The sequence below is a fragment of the Hirundo rustica genome, chromosome 5 (assembly GCF_015227805.2).
Source record: "Hirundo rustica isolate bHirRus1 chromosome 5, bHirRus1.pri.v3, whole genome shotgun sequence".
Classification (NCBI taxonomy): Eukaryota; Metazoa; Chordata; class Aves; order Passeriformes; family Hirundinidae; genus Hirundo; species Hirundo rustica.
The window spans coordinates 67,843,634-67,860,515 of record NC_053454.1 but is presented as its reverse complement, the minus strand read 5'-3'; the positions used below and the strand labels follow the sequence as shown (position 1 = coordinate 67,860,515).

The 16,882-nt window shown below is 38.0% G+C and overlaps 1 protein-coding gene across 1 annotated transcript in view; it reads left to right on the top strand.

The window, feature by feature from the left end:
* SCLT1 (sodium channel and clathrin linker 1) overlaps nucleotides 1-15,967 on the top strand; it is a 29,419-nt gene extending 13,452 nt beyond the window's left edge. The window contains 9 exon segments of the mRNA XM_058420499.1: nucleotides 494-592; nucleotides 1,084-1,155; nucleotides 1,837-1,911; nucleotides 2,377-2,522; nucleotides 2,811-3,003; nucleotides 4,356-4,552; nucleotides 12,563-12,641; nucleotides 13,746-13,841; nucleotides 15,718-15,967. Of these exon segments, the coding sequence (XP_058276482.1) occupies nucleotides 494-592; nucleotides 1,084-1,155; nucleotides 1,837-1,911; nucleotides 2,377-2,522; nucleotides 2,811-3,003; nucleotides 4,356-4,552; nucleotides 12,563-12,641; nucleotides 13,746-13,841; nucleotides 15,718-15,780 (1,020 nt within the window). The 3' untranslated portion in view covers nucleotides 15,781-15,967.
* Nucleotides 15,968-16,882: the final 915 nt, after the last annotated feature.

The window sequence follows — 16,882 nt, the reverse complement described above, 5'->3', positions numbered from 1 at the left end:
CCAAAGCAAAGCAGACAATTCTTAATTTACTGCTCTGGCTTAAACATCCTGAATTTTTCAAACTTGAAAGAAAATTTAATGAACTGAGGAAAAAAAAAAAAAAAGTGTTCTACTAATGAACAGAATAAAAAAACGCACATTAGTATACATATCTGTTAATACTTTGTGTTTTAAATTGTTTTCTCTCTGCTGTGTAGGAGATTGAAGTTGAAAATTTGCTCTCTGCATTCTTCTGTGTAGTTCGATGCTCAGCCAAAATCTCCAAGTCCCAACAGAAAAAGGCATTTACTGACACTAACTGTTTGTGTGGTTCTGATTTACAAGCAGTGTGCATTTAGTGCAACATGTTTTCAGTGTTATTGAGTGTCAGTGTCAGCTACCCCAAAGTAAAAAGGAAAAGAAGGTGTCTTTTGAGCAGCATGGGTTTTTCTCTTGGTGCTCTTAGTATCCCACCGAATATCAGTCATATTTCATTTTGTTATTTTTCTTCTAGGCACTCTTTGGGGAGAAGCAAAAGGAAGAAGAGATCAAAAAACTGCAGGATGAAATGTCTCAACTTGCAGAAAACACTGCTGCAAGAATTAGGAAGGAAGTAAGTTACGATGTTTAGAAAGAATGGGAAGATTTTTTGGTTTTCCTCAGAGCGAAAAGCTACTGCTGGTGCATGGTCATCAAGAGCAGTTTTCTCACAAGAATTTGGATAATATCAGTGGCACGGCAGCATGCTGATAGCACCATCCTCTTCAGCATTTATTGTCTAGACATGTGTCCTAAACGAGAACCAAAACTATTGGTGTCTCTGCAGACATTGGCATGGAAAAGGCTGCACTGTGAAGATGTGAATGGCACTTGTGATGTCTTCATTTGTACTTTTTTCTCCTAAACACCCTCAGTTAAAGTAGTATGGATTGATAACAATCATTCTTCTAACATTTATGTTGTAAGAGTTGTCAGTTATTCCAGTCACAAATATTTTCATGCTTTATATGCATGCACCACCTACAGACTACATATATGTGTGTCAAAAAGCAAGATGGAAAAATAGTTTGTGGGACTAATTTTGTAGTTTTGTTTTGGTCACAGGTAGACACTGCAAAGAGGCAATGTAACATGCAGGTTTCTCGGCTAACAGAAGAAGTTTCTGCTCTTCAGATGGTATGGAGTTGATGCAAAAAATATTTTCAGTAGCAAAACATTTGAGACTGCTAGGTTTTGCTGATCAAATACTTCCACTAGAATTTAGTGGTTTAGGTCAATCAGTATGTGATTAATGAGTAATTGTGTAGGACAGTTCTCTATTAGTGTATAGTACATTCCATCCTGCATGTCTCCAGAGATGAGTTCACAGGCATTGTGGCTGAGAGCTGTGCTCTCGAAAGCATGTCCCATGTGATGGCATTTCTCAACTATCCCTTTTTATTTCAGAGATACCCTAAACTCAGGCCTCCATGCTTCTCTGGAGCTGTGTGTGTAGAAAGGAAAGCTGATATGAAAGCTGATAAAGTACCCTAAGAGAAAGCCTGTGGATCACAGACATCGTATTTCTGAATTAACCAGGAACTTGTAATAAATTATGCAGGTGACCAAAAGAATTCCAGGCTGATGCGCCTATTTATTAGTTAAATTTATTTTTAAAAGGTTTCGTTTTATGTGTCTTGGTCTGGATATTGAATGATCCTATAGAGAAAATAATGAACAGGTAAATACAATCAAATGCATCCATGGCAGCAGCAAGATTTACAAGTACATTTACCCTGGGCAGGGTTTGGCTTCAGCAGTTTTTGAATTTTAATTTTGATTTATTAAACTTAATTTTAAAATGACTTTTATAAAAAGGAATGTGGAGAAAAACAGAGTCAAATTGAACGAGCTATTAGAGAAAAGAGAGCAGTGGAAGAAGAACTTGAAAAGGTAAGGCAATGGTATGTATTTTTAAATCACATTTAAGATCTTTTTACAGGAGGAAAAGTACATAGATTTTCTTCATTTTTCATGTATTTCTCCCTTAATTTCTTATTTTATTTTTGAGTAGATTTTCTTAATTGTAAATTTTCATTTATGTACTTTAAGGTTGTTCGCATGCTTTTTTTTTTTTTTTTAATCCAGAAAGTCTTTAAAAGCTGCAACACCAAACTGAAAAAGAAAGTTCTTTGAAAAGTGTAAAAAGTAAAAGGAGAGATGTTTGACATAATCCAAAAGAATGCTGGTACATGTTCCAGTTAAGATCAATAGACAAAAACCAAAATAAATCAGATCTTTGGAAGCTTTTCTCTCTTTCAAGTGGCAGCAACAATGTTAGAAATTAAGTTTTATTTTAAATCATGGGGAAAATAGGATGCAATGAGGAGTAAAGTCCCATACAGGTTTACTCTTCAGGTTTACAGGGAACACAGAGAGCATGAACCTGACAGTAGAAAGCTCGAGCAGCTGCATCAGAAGTATTTACTTGCAGAAGCTGCCAAAGATGACCTTCAGCGGAATCTGCAGGTGACACAAAATAAACTGAAACAACTGGAAATGAAGTAAGTGATGCTACAGATGTTTATAGAAGTAAGAAGAGAAGCAATGGAAATTGCTTCAGACTATTTAAACTGTTAAGTGTGTGTTAGGGCTTTGTCAAGTCTTTTTATTCAGCAGCAGACATAGTAACAAGATACCATAATTGTGAAACTGAGATTGATTTTATCAATTCCATCATTGTGATAAAGTTCTTTGCTGATTTGTGCATAGCTCCCAGTCTGTATCTTCTGTTCTCTGGTTCAGGGGCTGTTCAGTTCTTCAGCTGCAGCCAGACTTGCCTTTTCTTTTAGCTCTGAGGAAGTGAAATCTCGTTGCCAGGAAGTTATCTGTAAATTGCAAAGCACTCTGGATTCAGAAAGAGAAAAGAGTGCCTTTGTCAGTGAACAAAGACTAAAATTTCAGCAAGAGAATGAACAACTGCAAAATGAAATGGAGGGTTTGAGAAAACTGGCAGTAGAGGCTCAACAAAAAGCTAAGATAAAGGTATGTTTTGTTTTGTTTTGTAGTGTAAGACTAACATCTGCTTAGTAAGGCAGCAGTCCTAAGAAAAAAACATTAAATGTTTAAACTAAGATTGAAGTTTCAGTGATGCTTCCTGGTTGCTGCTTAGAAGTAATTTTATTGTTGCATTGTGTGTCCTCAGAATCCATGGGGTAACACAATCTTTGCTAATTAAATTGTATTTTAATGTGTATTAAATTCTCCTTGATAAGGAGACCCCAAATGTTCTTTGCTTTAAATAAGATGAATAGATTAAATAATATTGCAATATCCAATCTTCATTTTTTTTATTATCTCTATTGTGTCAGAAATTCTTGTCTGTCTTTCTGCCCATTGTTCCTCTACTTGTGTGTCCCCCACATTGTCAGGGCTGTGTGTAACTAATAAATAATTTAATGGTGTGGCTGCCAAGCATTGGCTCTTCTTTTCTGGACAGAGGGAATTCTTCTCTTTGCTTAACTGCAAACAAGATTATTAGCTGAAAGCTGGTTTGTTCTTTTTGAACGTGTTTCATTAAATGCTGATGAGCAGGCTGCAGGTGGGATAAGGAATAAGCAGTAACCTTGTGGTACCTGTGGCTTGTGCAGGGAGGAACAGCTTTCATCCTTGATGTGCTTTCTGAATATGTGAAGCTGGTACTTTCCCCCGTGCAGTGTAAAGATACCAAAACAAGGGATCTAAGGATCTGGAGCACTGAAAGACAAACCTCAGTAAGCAGTTTTACAAGGTGTAAATGGGAACCAGGCTCAAATCTGGCTTCCATATTCTGCACTATGAGATACAGAAAGCTGTCAAATTGAACAGGGACTCCTGTCCAGCTCCAGAACCCTTTGCTTAAACAAAGGATCAGAATCTTGCAACAGACGGGTAGTGGATATGAAGCATAGAAAGTGTATACTAAATCTTTGTCTGTCTCATTTTTAATCAGACAGGCTTCCATTACAATCATAGATAAGATTCACTGCTTGATTTCATTTCCCTCTGATGTACAAAGGACTGCAGATGCAGTTAAGGAACTCCTAATGCATCTAGCTAGATAAAAAAGAACCAACTTGTTTCTGTGGAGGAAACACAAGGAAGAAGAATAACGATTACTTACAAAAATAAGCATACACAGCTCATTATCCTTTATTGTCAGTTGTCCTATTTGCTTAAATTGGCTTTGGGAACATGGATCTCTGAGTATATAATTAGGAGTTTAATTATTGTATGTTGCATGATTTCAACAAATGTTTATAAATTTAACTCTGGCATTGTAAAACAAATGATGAAAAAAAAAAGGTAAAGAGTGAGAGATTTGATTGTACTGGATTTCTGGTTTTGTTTTTTTTTAGATAAGCACAATGGAGCATGAGCATGCAGTGAAAGAACATGGGTATGAAGTTCGACTCAAGGAGATGGAGGACACCAGTCGCAAGTCCACTGCTGAGCTCAGACGTCTCTTAGTAGCTCAGCAAAAAGCAACAAACCGGTGGAAAGAAGAAACAAAAAACCTCACTGACACTACAGAATCCATGATCAGTAAGCTGAAGTAAGCGCAGTTTTGTTCCCCTTCTGCAGAATGTGTTTCAAATCCTGTCAGGTGTATGGCAGTAGACCTGTGGTGAAAAACCCTGAGGAGCAAACCATCCAGACTCAAAGATGTGCTCACAGCAAAACAAAGAATGATCTAAATAGAACCTGTGATGCTCTCTGTGAAGTTAGCACTGAAGTAAAACTTTGACTGTTCCATTATCTTGTTGATGACATGAGGTTTTGTAATGACAGAGTAAATGGAATATATTATTTTTGATTTTCTCTTTTAAGGTACAGCACACTCAATTTAGGCAATTTAAACTTTGGATTGTGAGAACTTCTGTACCTCTTCAGAAAAGCCATAACATCAGGTGTGGAGGGAGTCTCCAGACTTCTAAAATAAAATGGACAAAAACCTCTTGGAATGTCCATCTAATGTTCTCTTCTGAGCAGTTGCTGTTATAAATTAAGATAAAAATGGGTGGTGTGATTCTTCTAAGAAAAAATACAGTATAAACTTTTTGTTTCTCTTAATTCATCTGTATTTCTAGGCTGATACTTGTATTTTGCAGAGCAGAATATAAGAATATTTTCAGTTTTGCAAGCTTCCCCTATGCTTTCTTTTATTTCTAGGCTCAGGTAGGCTATTAATTTGAGATTAAATTAGACTGGTATTTTTATATGACTGCAGAGAAATTTATGTCCTCAAGATCTCCTCTTCTTCAAAACTGGTTGAAAATTGGAGTTGGTTGACAGCGTTGGTCCACAATAACTGCTAAACTAGGAAGCCTGACTTCCTAAGTGTAATTTCTTTAAAGTAGTTAGAAAGGAATATAACATTGCATTATCTTTCAGTGGGTTCGAGAACAAAAATTCAGGTTATGCAGTTCTGTTGACTTGATAAATTTGAAGCAACCCTTTAATCACTTAAAGTGATGCACTTGTGTTTTTTGCTCAGACTGATTTTAGAAGTTGCTTTACTATCATGTTAATATGGAATCAAGCTTTTCCCTCTTAAATTTGGGAACCTGTGAATTCTGTGAATTCTACCTTTCATTTTCTTTGGGGTAGTCTCGGGGTTTTTTCATGTTTTATTATTAATGTAATGCTTTACATAGTCTCAGCTTCAATCATATTTCCAGTATCCCATGCAATTTCTGTAGTTACAGTTTCTCAAGCATAGCCTGGTATTTCTTGGCTGTCAGAATTCCAGTGGTGTGAGTGGAATTAGAACCCAGCTCTGTAAACAGGAGCCAGGAAGATCTACCCTGCCACTACTGTTAACCTGAATATCCATCTTTGCCGTGAACTGTGTGGTCATCTTTTCCTTCCCTGAGAAAACAGTTATAGAGGGTTTTTTTACCCTGTTTGTTCAGATACAGGCTGGCTTTATTTTCCTCTAAAACATACTGCATTTTGCAAAGATTATTGTTATTAACCAGTTCTTTAAAAAAGAGAAAAGTCTCTTTCAGAAGACATCGGTATTGAGCATGTTTGTGAGACGCTGGGAGCTGTGCTGATTCACAGACAGTTTTGGTGGTGTAGCTTGTAATTCACTGTGTGTAATTAGCTGGCTCTTACTGATACTTTTTTAGCTAAATTGATACTGTAAATTGATACTTTTTTAGGTAAATTTTAACTCTAAAACTTGTAGTTTATTTTCTGTAACTCAAAATGCAAAAACTCACAGCTGAACATCTAGGTTCATCGCTAGATTTGTGTGTGGTTCAGCAAGTTCCAGTTCAAAGGGGAAAATTGCAGGCTTCCAAAATAATTAAATTTGTCTGTGAAACAGCTGTTTTCCCCCTAAAATCTTTACTGTTCAGTGTTAAAATGTTGTTATAGCAGACCAAAAGATGTCGACCTCATTTATCTGCAGCAAAATGCTGACATAGAAAATACAAGGAAGTCTGCTTTATGACCCTGGATGAAAAATGGGTAGTAAATTTTGAAAATGTCCCTATTTATGTGACTTCAGTAGATATTTTGGTGCGAGTCTAAAAGCTAAGTCAGTTACTTTATTATATGATTTTGTGTGTTATGCTTTTTCACACTGTGGAAGGTAGAAATAGAGGTCTTTATCAGGCATTTGCTCTACCTTGCAAGGAAGCTGGCAATAGAAACAAGAAGGTTGTCACTTAGACTGGTATCAGGAATTTGGTATTAAATCTGTGCAGTGATGCTCTGATATCATGGTGGCAAGTAGTCTAACTGAACCTTATCAATATTATCTTAAAATTTAAAAGCCTTATTTTTCACCTTATATGCATTGACAGACACCCAGCAATGTAGTGCAGAATGCAGTTGGTATGAAAAATAGCTCCAGAATTGACACTGTAGTAGTTATTCAGCACAAAGGTTCTTGCTTATGCTATAAATGAATAATTATCATGTTTCTTTTCATCCATCACAATTACATTTTGAGTGCAAGTACGGAGCGGCAAATCGCTTCTTACTGTGTTGGCAACCAGAATCAAGTTGCTGATGATTTAAAAAGCAGAATAATTTTGCAGCAAATGCATTTATCAGGGAAATTTCAGTAAGAACACAAAACAACAGACTGATACTAGTAATAGATTAATTACTCTGTTGTTAATTAAATGCTCTGTTTGGAAGGTCTCTTGGGGCTAATGCAGGAAATTCTCACCAAGCCTTGTGGTGGGGTCCAAGACAAAGGAGGATTCCTGTAAATACATGAGCAAATGCAGATGTGTTGGTGACATGTAGCAGAATTTAGTTTTTTTAACAAAAATACAGTTTTTAGCAAGAACCATTATTCTTGCATCATGCTAATGTGTTTTATAGCTAAGTGGTTTTTTAGGAAGTTATAAACTTCCTAACCAAGTCCTATCCATATGTAGGGAGAAGCATTTTAGATTGCATTTCACCAGGAGGTTGCTGTTAATGCAGCTCCTGTAAACACTGACTCAGTGTCCCATTTGTTAGTGTAGGTGTTTCCCATTCCTATGCCTGAAAGTCATGATAGTTTTCCAGTTCTCATTGCTTTCATTTTCCATGTGAAGGTTTCTGAAACCTTTTGGTTTCTTTATTAAACATACCAGCAGCAGCTGCTAACTTTTCCACATTCTGTGCTGCTCATTTGTCATGTTCTGAGTCTGCAGTGTTTTGTTGGTGAGGTATAATCCATATGCACAAAGGAGGCATTAAATAATCTTAAGGATTGAAGCAGCATCAGTGAATGTTAGGGGATTTTTGATCTGAAAAACAAATTAAGGAATAAAAGTAAATTTTGCAGCCTGTAGCGGTAGAGCATGTAATGTAAATAACATAAGAATCTAGTAGATCAGGAAAAAACCTGTAGATAGAAGTGTTGATAAGTAAATTGATACTTCCAGTTTTCACTGAAAATTATTCTGTGCTTTTCTGGACCTTTGGATCTCATTCAAGTTGAACATGTAACTGTTGCTGATAAAACTGAACTTGGAATTCAGAAGCAGTGCTGAAACAGGAGGCAGTGCACTGAATACTCGTAGACTAAATTACACCATTTTCTTCATACAAATCTGTTGCAGTCTTCATTTATGAGAAAAGCTTTCTTCCCTCTGAGCATCTTAAGATGCTCCATGCATCTTGAGAAGAATTTATGGGTGACAGTCTTCATCTTCGCCTTGCAGAAGGGCAAGGAGCCAGTTTTGCCTCAGTAACCTTGTGCCAGTCAACCCTGAAGGTAACTGAGGAGGTCAGTGCTCCTTGTGACGTGGGCCATCATTCCAAATACAAACTTTGCTCTTGGCAGCACAGCTAACAGCTCACTGCCAAGTCTATTCCCTTTATTCCCACAGTGTCTATGCGGGCAGAGTCAGAAACCAAACTGCTCTGACTCCTGATTGCATCCATTTTAAATGTACTTTGAGTTCTAATGATACATCCTGAAGTGAACTTAGACAGCAAGTGTTTACAATTATAAAATAGTAGTAAAATAGTAAAAAGTGAGTGATCAGTGTAAAAAGCTGTAAAAAAAAAGTCATCTTTCATATTCTTTATAGGGGTTTTATCGGAAAACAAAATATAGAAATTTTATAAAACTGTCGAACATATCAAAACGTAATTTCTTTCATAACACAAAAGGAGCTTTTAAGTCTTGGTGAATAATTTAAGTATTTTACATTCATTAGTTTAACTGATCCTTGAGTTACTGATTGATTTTTTTCCCCCCTCCTCTGCATATGTGGAATGTTGTGCAAGTAATCTAAATAACCAAATCAGACTTGATGTTGAAAAAGCTCTTTCGATCTCCAGTGTCACTTCTTCACAAACAGGTGTAGAACTTGGTAAGAGCTAGAAGCAATCCATGTTGCTGTTGTTGCTGATCTACAGGGTGTAGAGCTTCCAATCGTAAAACTTCAGGCTCTCAATTTGAGTGTCCCAAAAATTTAAGGTGATCTGCCTTTGACAGCTGTGGTAAAAAAATCAGTATCAAGTGCTTCCAGCTTTTTACTTTTCTTGTCTTCATTTGAAGGAATTTACTTTTGAAAGAAGTGAGGAAAGCATGCACAAGTTTTTAAAGGCTCTTGCTTTCACTGAAGCACTATAATCCTGAAGAATGGTTCCTCTGGCCACGTTTGGGGGGAGAAGGAGACTGGCTGAGACTGCTTTTGTTACCTTACAGCATCAGTGTAAAGCTCTGTAGTTCTTCAGACTTCAGCTGAGGAGACTAAATGACAGCACATAGAAAGTGGAATCAGCAATACTAAAGGGATGCTTAGGAAATTTGTAAATTGGAAGGAAATAAACTTCAGTAACAACAGAACAGAGGGTAGAATGGGAAGGGTTGAGAGAAGACAGTTCTGACAGCAGAATTCAGGCAAAACCAGGGTAACTCAATCTGCCAGCATCTGCTCAAAAAAAATGAAGTGACAGACTATATGCAAGTTTTAAAAATAAGGGCAGATGACTCATTTGTTTTTTAAAGCCCACCTTTACAAGTCTGCACAAATACAAAAGATGGTTAATCCCATCTCATGTCAGTTTGTTGGGGGGTTTCTTGGGGGTTTTTTTTTGGTAGATTTTTATGTCCTTATCCTGAGAATGGTGAGTTGGGGGTAAATAGAGGGAATTTTGCAGGTAAGCAGATAAACCCTTGCCAGACTCTGTACCAGTGGCTTATTTTTGTCGAACGTGATTCTGGTTGGAGCAGGGAACAGAGTAAGATTCACATGAATAAACAAAGTTTTATATTGAATCAAATGACTGAATCATCACAGAATGCCCTTCAGTGGTCTAGATCTGGACAATTGCAGACAGGGAAAAAGGTTGATTCTCTGACTTGGAAACCTGACAGGAAATTGACAGTTCTCCCAACTTTGCCATTGATATTGCTTTGGCCTGCCAGACCCATGGATGATTGCTCAGTTTAGGTACAGTTTAGCTTGAATAGGGGTAGAAATAGGTATACCCAGTCTGTTCTTCTTCAAAACATGAAACCATTCATAAACATTGGCCTAAACAATAAAGGAGGGTAAGTTTGCTTCCATGAAATGTTGCATTTGAGGAACTTTAAAACCTGAACTCTTTAATTACAAAAGTAATAAAATGCAGTAACAATACACAGTGTGAACGGGCTAATAAATTAATAATCCTATTCATCTGCCATTATTGTCTAGTAGCAAGATACAGCTTTTTTTTTTTGGGGGGGGGGGGGGGGCGGGAATAAAAACCCTTGTAGCAAACCCATTTATTTGAGTAACTAAACAGAATGGGGTCAGTACTTAACAAAAGGGAATCCTTGCTATATTGGCTTTATATTTAAAGGCTTTGGTTAGCTTAAGCCATCTGATTGCAGCTATTTTGGGTGTCTTTGTTCCAGTTTTTGCTTCTGACACATTTCTTTGTCATAGTTAAGAGTCCCTGACTCATCAGGAGGCATGTGTGGGGTTTGGAGTTCTCAGTTTTTATCTTTTCTGTGATTGAAAAGAATCTGCCTCTGAGGAATGACCTTTTTTGGTGGCAATATATGAAGCGTTAGCCATGAATGCTTTCTCCTTTTACCTGCATCCTGTACAGTACACGGAGTGAATTGCATGGCACCTTGAGATGAAGTTTTTCTGAAATATTATTCTTGGCTGTACTTGTGTAATGTTTGGCAGCCATAGCTGCTTATTTTAAGATGTTCATTAAAGAAAAAAAATTAACAGGATGAGAGACAGCTGCAGGTACTGGCAGTATACAAAATTCATAATTACTAAGAGTAACTGAAGCACATTATAGTATAATTCAAGCAAAAAAACAGCTGGCACATGCTATATTTGTCATAAGAGCTTTGCAGAAAGTAGTTGCTGCAGCTGGTGGATTTATCACCCATCTGCTGAAATGCTAGAAGCTCACCTTTTGTTTCCTACTCACTTAGTAAAGACAATGTGCAGTGGGGGCTGATGTAATTATCCAGCAGTTGGGGTTATTGCTCAGTTCTAATATTGAGATCTCATAAGCTGTGTTTGGGGGAGTGTTAACACTCAGAATGAATCAACTGTCTAGCTCAATAGCCATCACATTTCCTTATACTTACAAGGTTAAACTGTTTCCTTTAAAATGTGTGTTCATTGTGATCTCATTATAAAAATAATTTCTTGATCACAGCTGTGTATGAGCCCGTAAACTCTGTTTATGGTCTATGCTGCAAAGCATGCTAATTCCACACCTCAGCACAAGCATGGGAAGACAGGCTCCTTTCAGTAACTGAGAGGTTTTGGGGCACCTAGAAGTTGGTCTCCTTTATTGAAAATGCCTCATTTGATGCTTAATGCTAATTACAGAGGACAAATTACAAAAATAGTGTTACATACTAACATGCTGTCTTGATCCTGCAGTCTTAATCCATCTTTAATTCTTACTTTATATAAGTGTTCACATGTGATAATAGGTATAATCTATATGTGATTTTAACTGTTTAACATCATTGAAATACCTGCCTATGTACTTTCATCTCCATTAAAGTCCAAAGTTGTTGAACTGTTTTTGTGATACTTGCCTGGGACTGGTGAAAGGGGTTAAGAAGGTGGGTTGAGAACAGGTGAGTGGAGACTCCTCACCAGATGTAGTGCTGACCTGATGTTACAGATGCACTGCAACCTTGCATTTCAAGTGCCATATATCAGTTTTCAGACTTTTATGAGGTAGTAAGTTTAAAAGTTTATAAAATTGATGAAGATCTGAGGTTAAAGTATCTCCTAACTTATCTCCATTCCCTGAAAAAGAACAAAGGCTTTAGCTTCCCTTTCAGTGCATGCAGTTTCAGCAACAGCTAGAGCATTTAAGGTGAGGTGGTAGAGACTGGTCAGAGGTTGGAGCAGCTCACTTGGGTTTGCATCTTTCCCTGGCCAAATTTACTGGAGTTGTGTCTTCAGTCATCCCTCCTCTTGTGATGACAGGAGGCAAGAACTGTTTCCTTTAGGCCCTAGCTCAGAGATTGTCTGTCATAACCCAGATGGTTTTTGTCTTCAATACTGTGTAAACTGAGGGTCACTAAAACTCATTCAGTATAAAAGCAAAAAGAGTGCTTTGAAGTAGGTGGCATTTTCCTTTTCCCTTTTCCTCACAAAGCATCACACTGTTGTCTGTCTTACAAGTATAGAACTATTTATTTTTAGGTACTTCGAAGCACCTTTAAAAATGCCTGCATTGAGGTCTGGTTATGGAACACTAATTAGAATGTTAATCTCAATATTGAACTTACTGTGCAAAATGCAGCTTATATTTATTGCATACCAGATAGTGTGCCTCCAAAAGAAGATTCAATAAACAGGAAAAAAACCCTATAAAATGTCAAGTGCTCTTGACAAAGTCTTGCTGATTCCAACAAATGCATCTTGTTCATCTGCCATTACAGTTTTGAATGCACAGCATGAAAAAGTGCTGTGTGGTGCTTTTGAAATCGGTGTTTTAAGAGTAACCCTGTAATTAAAACCCACCATAAGCCTCCACAATTCACAGAACTATCTGTGGAATTACATTCCAATAACTAAAGTACTACTGTTTGCTAATCAGCATCTTTTCTTCTGATTCCCAGAAGTGAGCTGCGTCGACAAAAACTCCGTAGCCAGGAGCTAATTTCCCAGCTGGAAATAGCAAATGAGAAGGTAGCTGAGGTAAGATAATGACTGATGTGGCAGCCACTTTCAGTTACAACCTGATATGCATACACTAAGATCTTAGCAGAAACCTATTTAGGTAACTTATGTTGCTGGTCTAGAGAAAATTAAGGATTTTTGACAGGGATAGTCAATAACAATTGAGAAGCCTCACTGTTTCTTGCTGACTGACATGTTCCAATGGCAAGAAGACAAATGAACTTTACTCTCAGATTACAAAAGCAAAAGAAGAAATCGTCTTTCTGTCTTTCTAAGTGACTAATCTAGCAATTCTGGACAAAAGAAATGTTTCTGAACTTTCTTCTGCCTGTGAATCCCTGCAAGCCTCAAAACAGGAGCAGGCACTGGGATTACAGATAATGTGGCATATATAGAGTTCTCCACGTGCTGTATGGATACAGTATTTACATTCCGTCTCCATATATGCATATGGCTAAAGCATTATCATTGAAGACTAAGGGTTGTTTTGGAATGTGCACTATTCAATAATTAATGGCCACTTTAGGAAAGGGCTTTCCTGCCAGCCTTATAAATATGGGTTAACATCCAGTTCAATCCAGGATAAGTCCTTCTGTCTTGGTTTTTCTACTTTTTGTAGTGCTGTGTTATGTAGAGGAGAAAAATTATGGAGGAACAGATTTCTGTGAGTAGAGGCTTGTTAAGAAGGGCTTTTTACGAACTCTTTGACGGGAACAGAGGAGATCTGTACCAGGTTTATCATCCCATTTGTCTTATCTACTGTATTCCTCTTTCTTCTGAGCATAGCTAAAACATTTATGTTGTAAGGTTGCATGGATTAAATAACCTGAATTAAAATGTCAGCCTTTTATGCATCTTGCTTCAAGATGGTGAAATGAGTAAAACTTCCCCTGCAGATTGATTGATTGATTGGAAAAGTCAGATGATGTCACATTTGAGCTGGAAATTCTCTATGATGCATCAGCAGTTTGTCCTCAGGCTTTTACTGTAAGGGGAGAACAGTTCCATCTGATCTTCCGCTTGTGTTAAGTTGGGGGTTTTTTTGTTTTGTTTTTTGCTAGAGAATGACTGGATTCATTAAAGAAGAATTTGGCATTGTGATGACAGATTCTGTTTCCACAGGATGAGACAACGATGATGGAGTATCGGGAATACATCGACAGGCTTCAGAGGCGGCTGAGCCAGGCAGAACAGAGAGCAGCCACAGCATCCCAGCAGGTACCCAGCTCATCAAAAGTGTTATCCAAGCACATGGAACATGCAGAAGTACTCACTTTTACATCATTCCTGAGGCAGAGGTGATCCTTTACGAGTATTACTACCAACACAATTTTAAAAAGTTTGGATTCTGGACATGTCACCTGACCGGATGTTTATGTGACAGCTTAGGTTTGTTTGTGGAAAGCAGTTTGATACGAATTAAACCTGCACGATTCAAAATGCATGAATGAAGGTGTGTACAGGTGTCTCCAGTTTTAGAAATGGCAAGTTAGCAGAGACAAAAGACACGCCTTAAATGACTGTAGCTCCTGTTTGCACAGAGCAGATCTGATGGACTGCACCCATGCAGTTACCACTGGCTGTGTGTAACAGCTGCAGCAGCTCCTGCAATGGTAAAAATTGTGCAGACACAGTAGGAAATGCTTGTTTCCTTCCAGGCCATTGGAGAAGTAAAGGAGAGTGTATCCCTCTCAGTATTCAATTTTTCCATAGTGTTTAAGCTGTACAACTTGAAGCAAATCTCATGGGGGTTTATACAGTGAGTTCGTTTTTTGGCCAAGGAGGTTCATTACTCAAGTCGGCCTCCTATTAAATAAAGATGGTCTTTCTCCCTCCTGCTTTTTTCACAGTGATTTAGGAAAACCATTTGCAAATTGCAGCTTGTTAATGTGGGTGACCCCATGAGAGCTGCAGAGAGGAAATCTTTGGCTGACCTAAATTGCTCAGTTAGGACGAATGGCATTTTTTTCCCCAACAGCAGTGAATAAATGGGCATAGCTGCCAAGCTGTCATAGCATAAGCTGTGGTTCCTGGCTCTAAATGCTCTCTGTCATGACAAGGTCTATTCAGCTGCTGAAGATTTGCTCTGAAAGAGGAATTTATTTTTTTTTTAACCTCCTGTTTGTTATGTGGATCTGTATAGCTCTAATGCTTCTGAGATGCTGTCTTCCCATAAAAACCTAAACATGCTTATGTCACATTTCAAGGGAAGAACCTCATGGCCTCGGTGCCCATAGAGGAAGAGGTCTTGCTGTCCCTGAAAACATCGGTAATTAGCTGTTCCTCACTAGGCTCTCTCTGAAAGATAACAAAGAGATTTGATGTTGTGCAGCCCAAATGCTGCCCAAATCTTGTTGCCAGACTTCAATACTGCCTTGCCCTTGTGGCAGAGGTTCCTACAGGGGCCTGTCGCTGCTCTGTTCTGTAGCAACTTCAGAACTGCTGTGCCAAGCCCCCTCCTTTTCCTCTCCACCCCAAAAAAACACATAGTGGCACTGTCCCTGCTGAAGTACTCCAGTACTGCTGCAGGAATGTCCCCTCTTCTGAATCTGGGTATTTATTCTGTCCTAGGCCCCAGAAGGCTCCATCACATTCCGAGGGATGATTCTCTCTATTCCTAATCTGTAGGCTGAGGGCTGCTTTCTGATTTGTTTGTTCTCATTACATTATCCACCTTCATTGTAAAATTGTATCCAATATGGACTAGAGCTGGACTAGTGGGGAGCCTAGAAATTATACTTTTATTGTTGTCAGTTCAATGACTCTAAATCTTAGCTTATTCTGAAACAGTGATTCAGTAAGAAACCGAAAAAAATACAGGATAATGTTTGCACAAGTTTAAAACATCTATCCTGGAGGTGTCTTTTAAAGTGTATTCCTGCTGCCTATCATCTTGTATTCTCTGGGATCTGAAATAAGACAAAAGCAGTAGTCATCTACAGAGTACATTGTAAATTCTGCTGTTCATCCCAAATTCACACTGCCTGTGCTTGTTCCATCTCCTTCATGACACATTTGGTATGGAAGTTCTACTGTTACTTTGATCCTACAAAGATTTATTAAGAAGCTATCATCTGCTTGTGTTTCATTACAGCTCAGCCTGATAACTACACAGAATAAAAAAGCTGTTTCCCTGAAGGATCTGGAAAACATTTAAACACATGATTTTACCATTCACCATGTTGGAAGTTAGGAGGATTGCTGGAGAAACTTCATATTGGAGCACTACAGTCAAAAGCAAGGCTTGTAAAACTTAAGACAAATTCTGGTTTATTCTGTTAAGAAAGGGAGTGGATGAAGAGCCTGCCTCTGTCTGCACAATAAAGATTGGAAGAAGACTGCAACATGTTGTCATTCAAATCCTTTAATGTAGCAAATGAAAAAAATCTGACACAGTGCTGTGACACATTCAGGGGTTTTTGCTGTAAAATCCACCAGCTCCAACTGTGACAGATTGTGTACAGGGAGTAGGTAATGCTTGTAGTGAAATTCATCTCAGCTTTGTTCATGTGCACTCAATATCCTTAAGTTTTCTTCAGAGCACAGGTAACTTGGGAACAATTTGAAGATCCTTTATGAATTATAATTAGACTCATTACATCATGAATGTCAAAGAGTTGCTCTTTTGATGATCAGTGTTTGAGCTGCATGATGCCTCTATTGCCTCCCAGTGTAAAGAATTCAGTTCAGTTTGGTGTGATGCCCCTAAGGTACAGGTAATAATGGAAATGCTGCTATGGCTACTCAGCTCATTTCTAAGCTCTGTAATCTTCCAGCAGTTGTTCTTTTCCTTCCTAATATGCTACTAATTTTATAATTCTTTTACAATTCCTTGCTTATCTGCTCCCTTGGTTTGGACATATCTGGGAACTTCCATTCTCTTACTTTGCACAAAGGTGAAGGCACCCAACCCTTATGCCTTTTCAAACAGTGGGTTTCAATTCTACAGATGCCAGGCTGTGGGAATCCTCATGTACATGGGGGGGTTTTGATAGTTCTTTTGATGTTATAGCTATCATTTTACAATTACAGCCAAACTCCATTCTCTCTTGTAGCAAGTATTACAAGTATTTGATAGGTGTTTAACTGATTCTGAAGGGCTCACATCTTGGCCTTAACTGACATAATTGCTTGTCCTTCCACTTGAATGAGAGGTTAGAAACCAGAATTACACTCTCCACATTTATCTACTGGGTAGTGCTTGCCCAGCTTGATGGGAATGTCTCATTTGGATTAATACACCTGTGTGTCCATCGCAG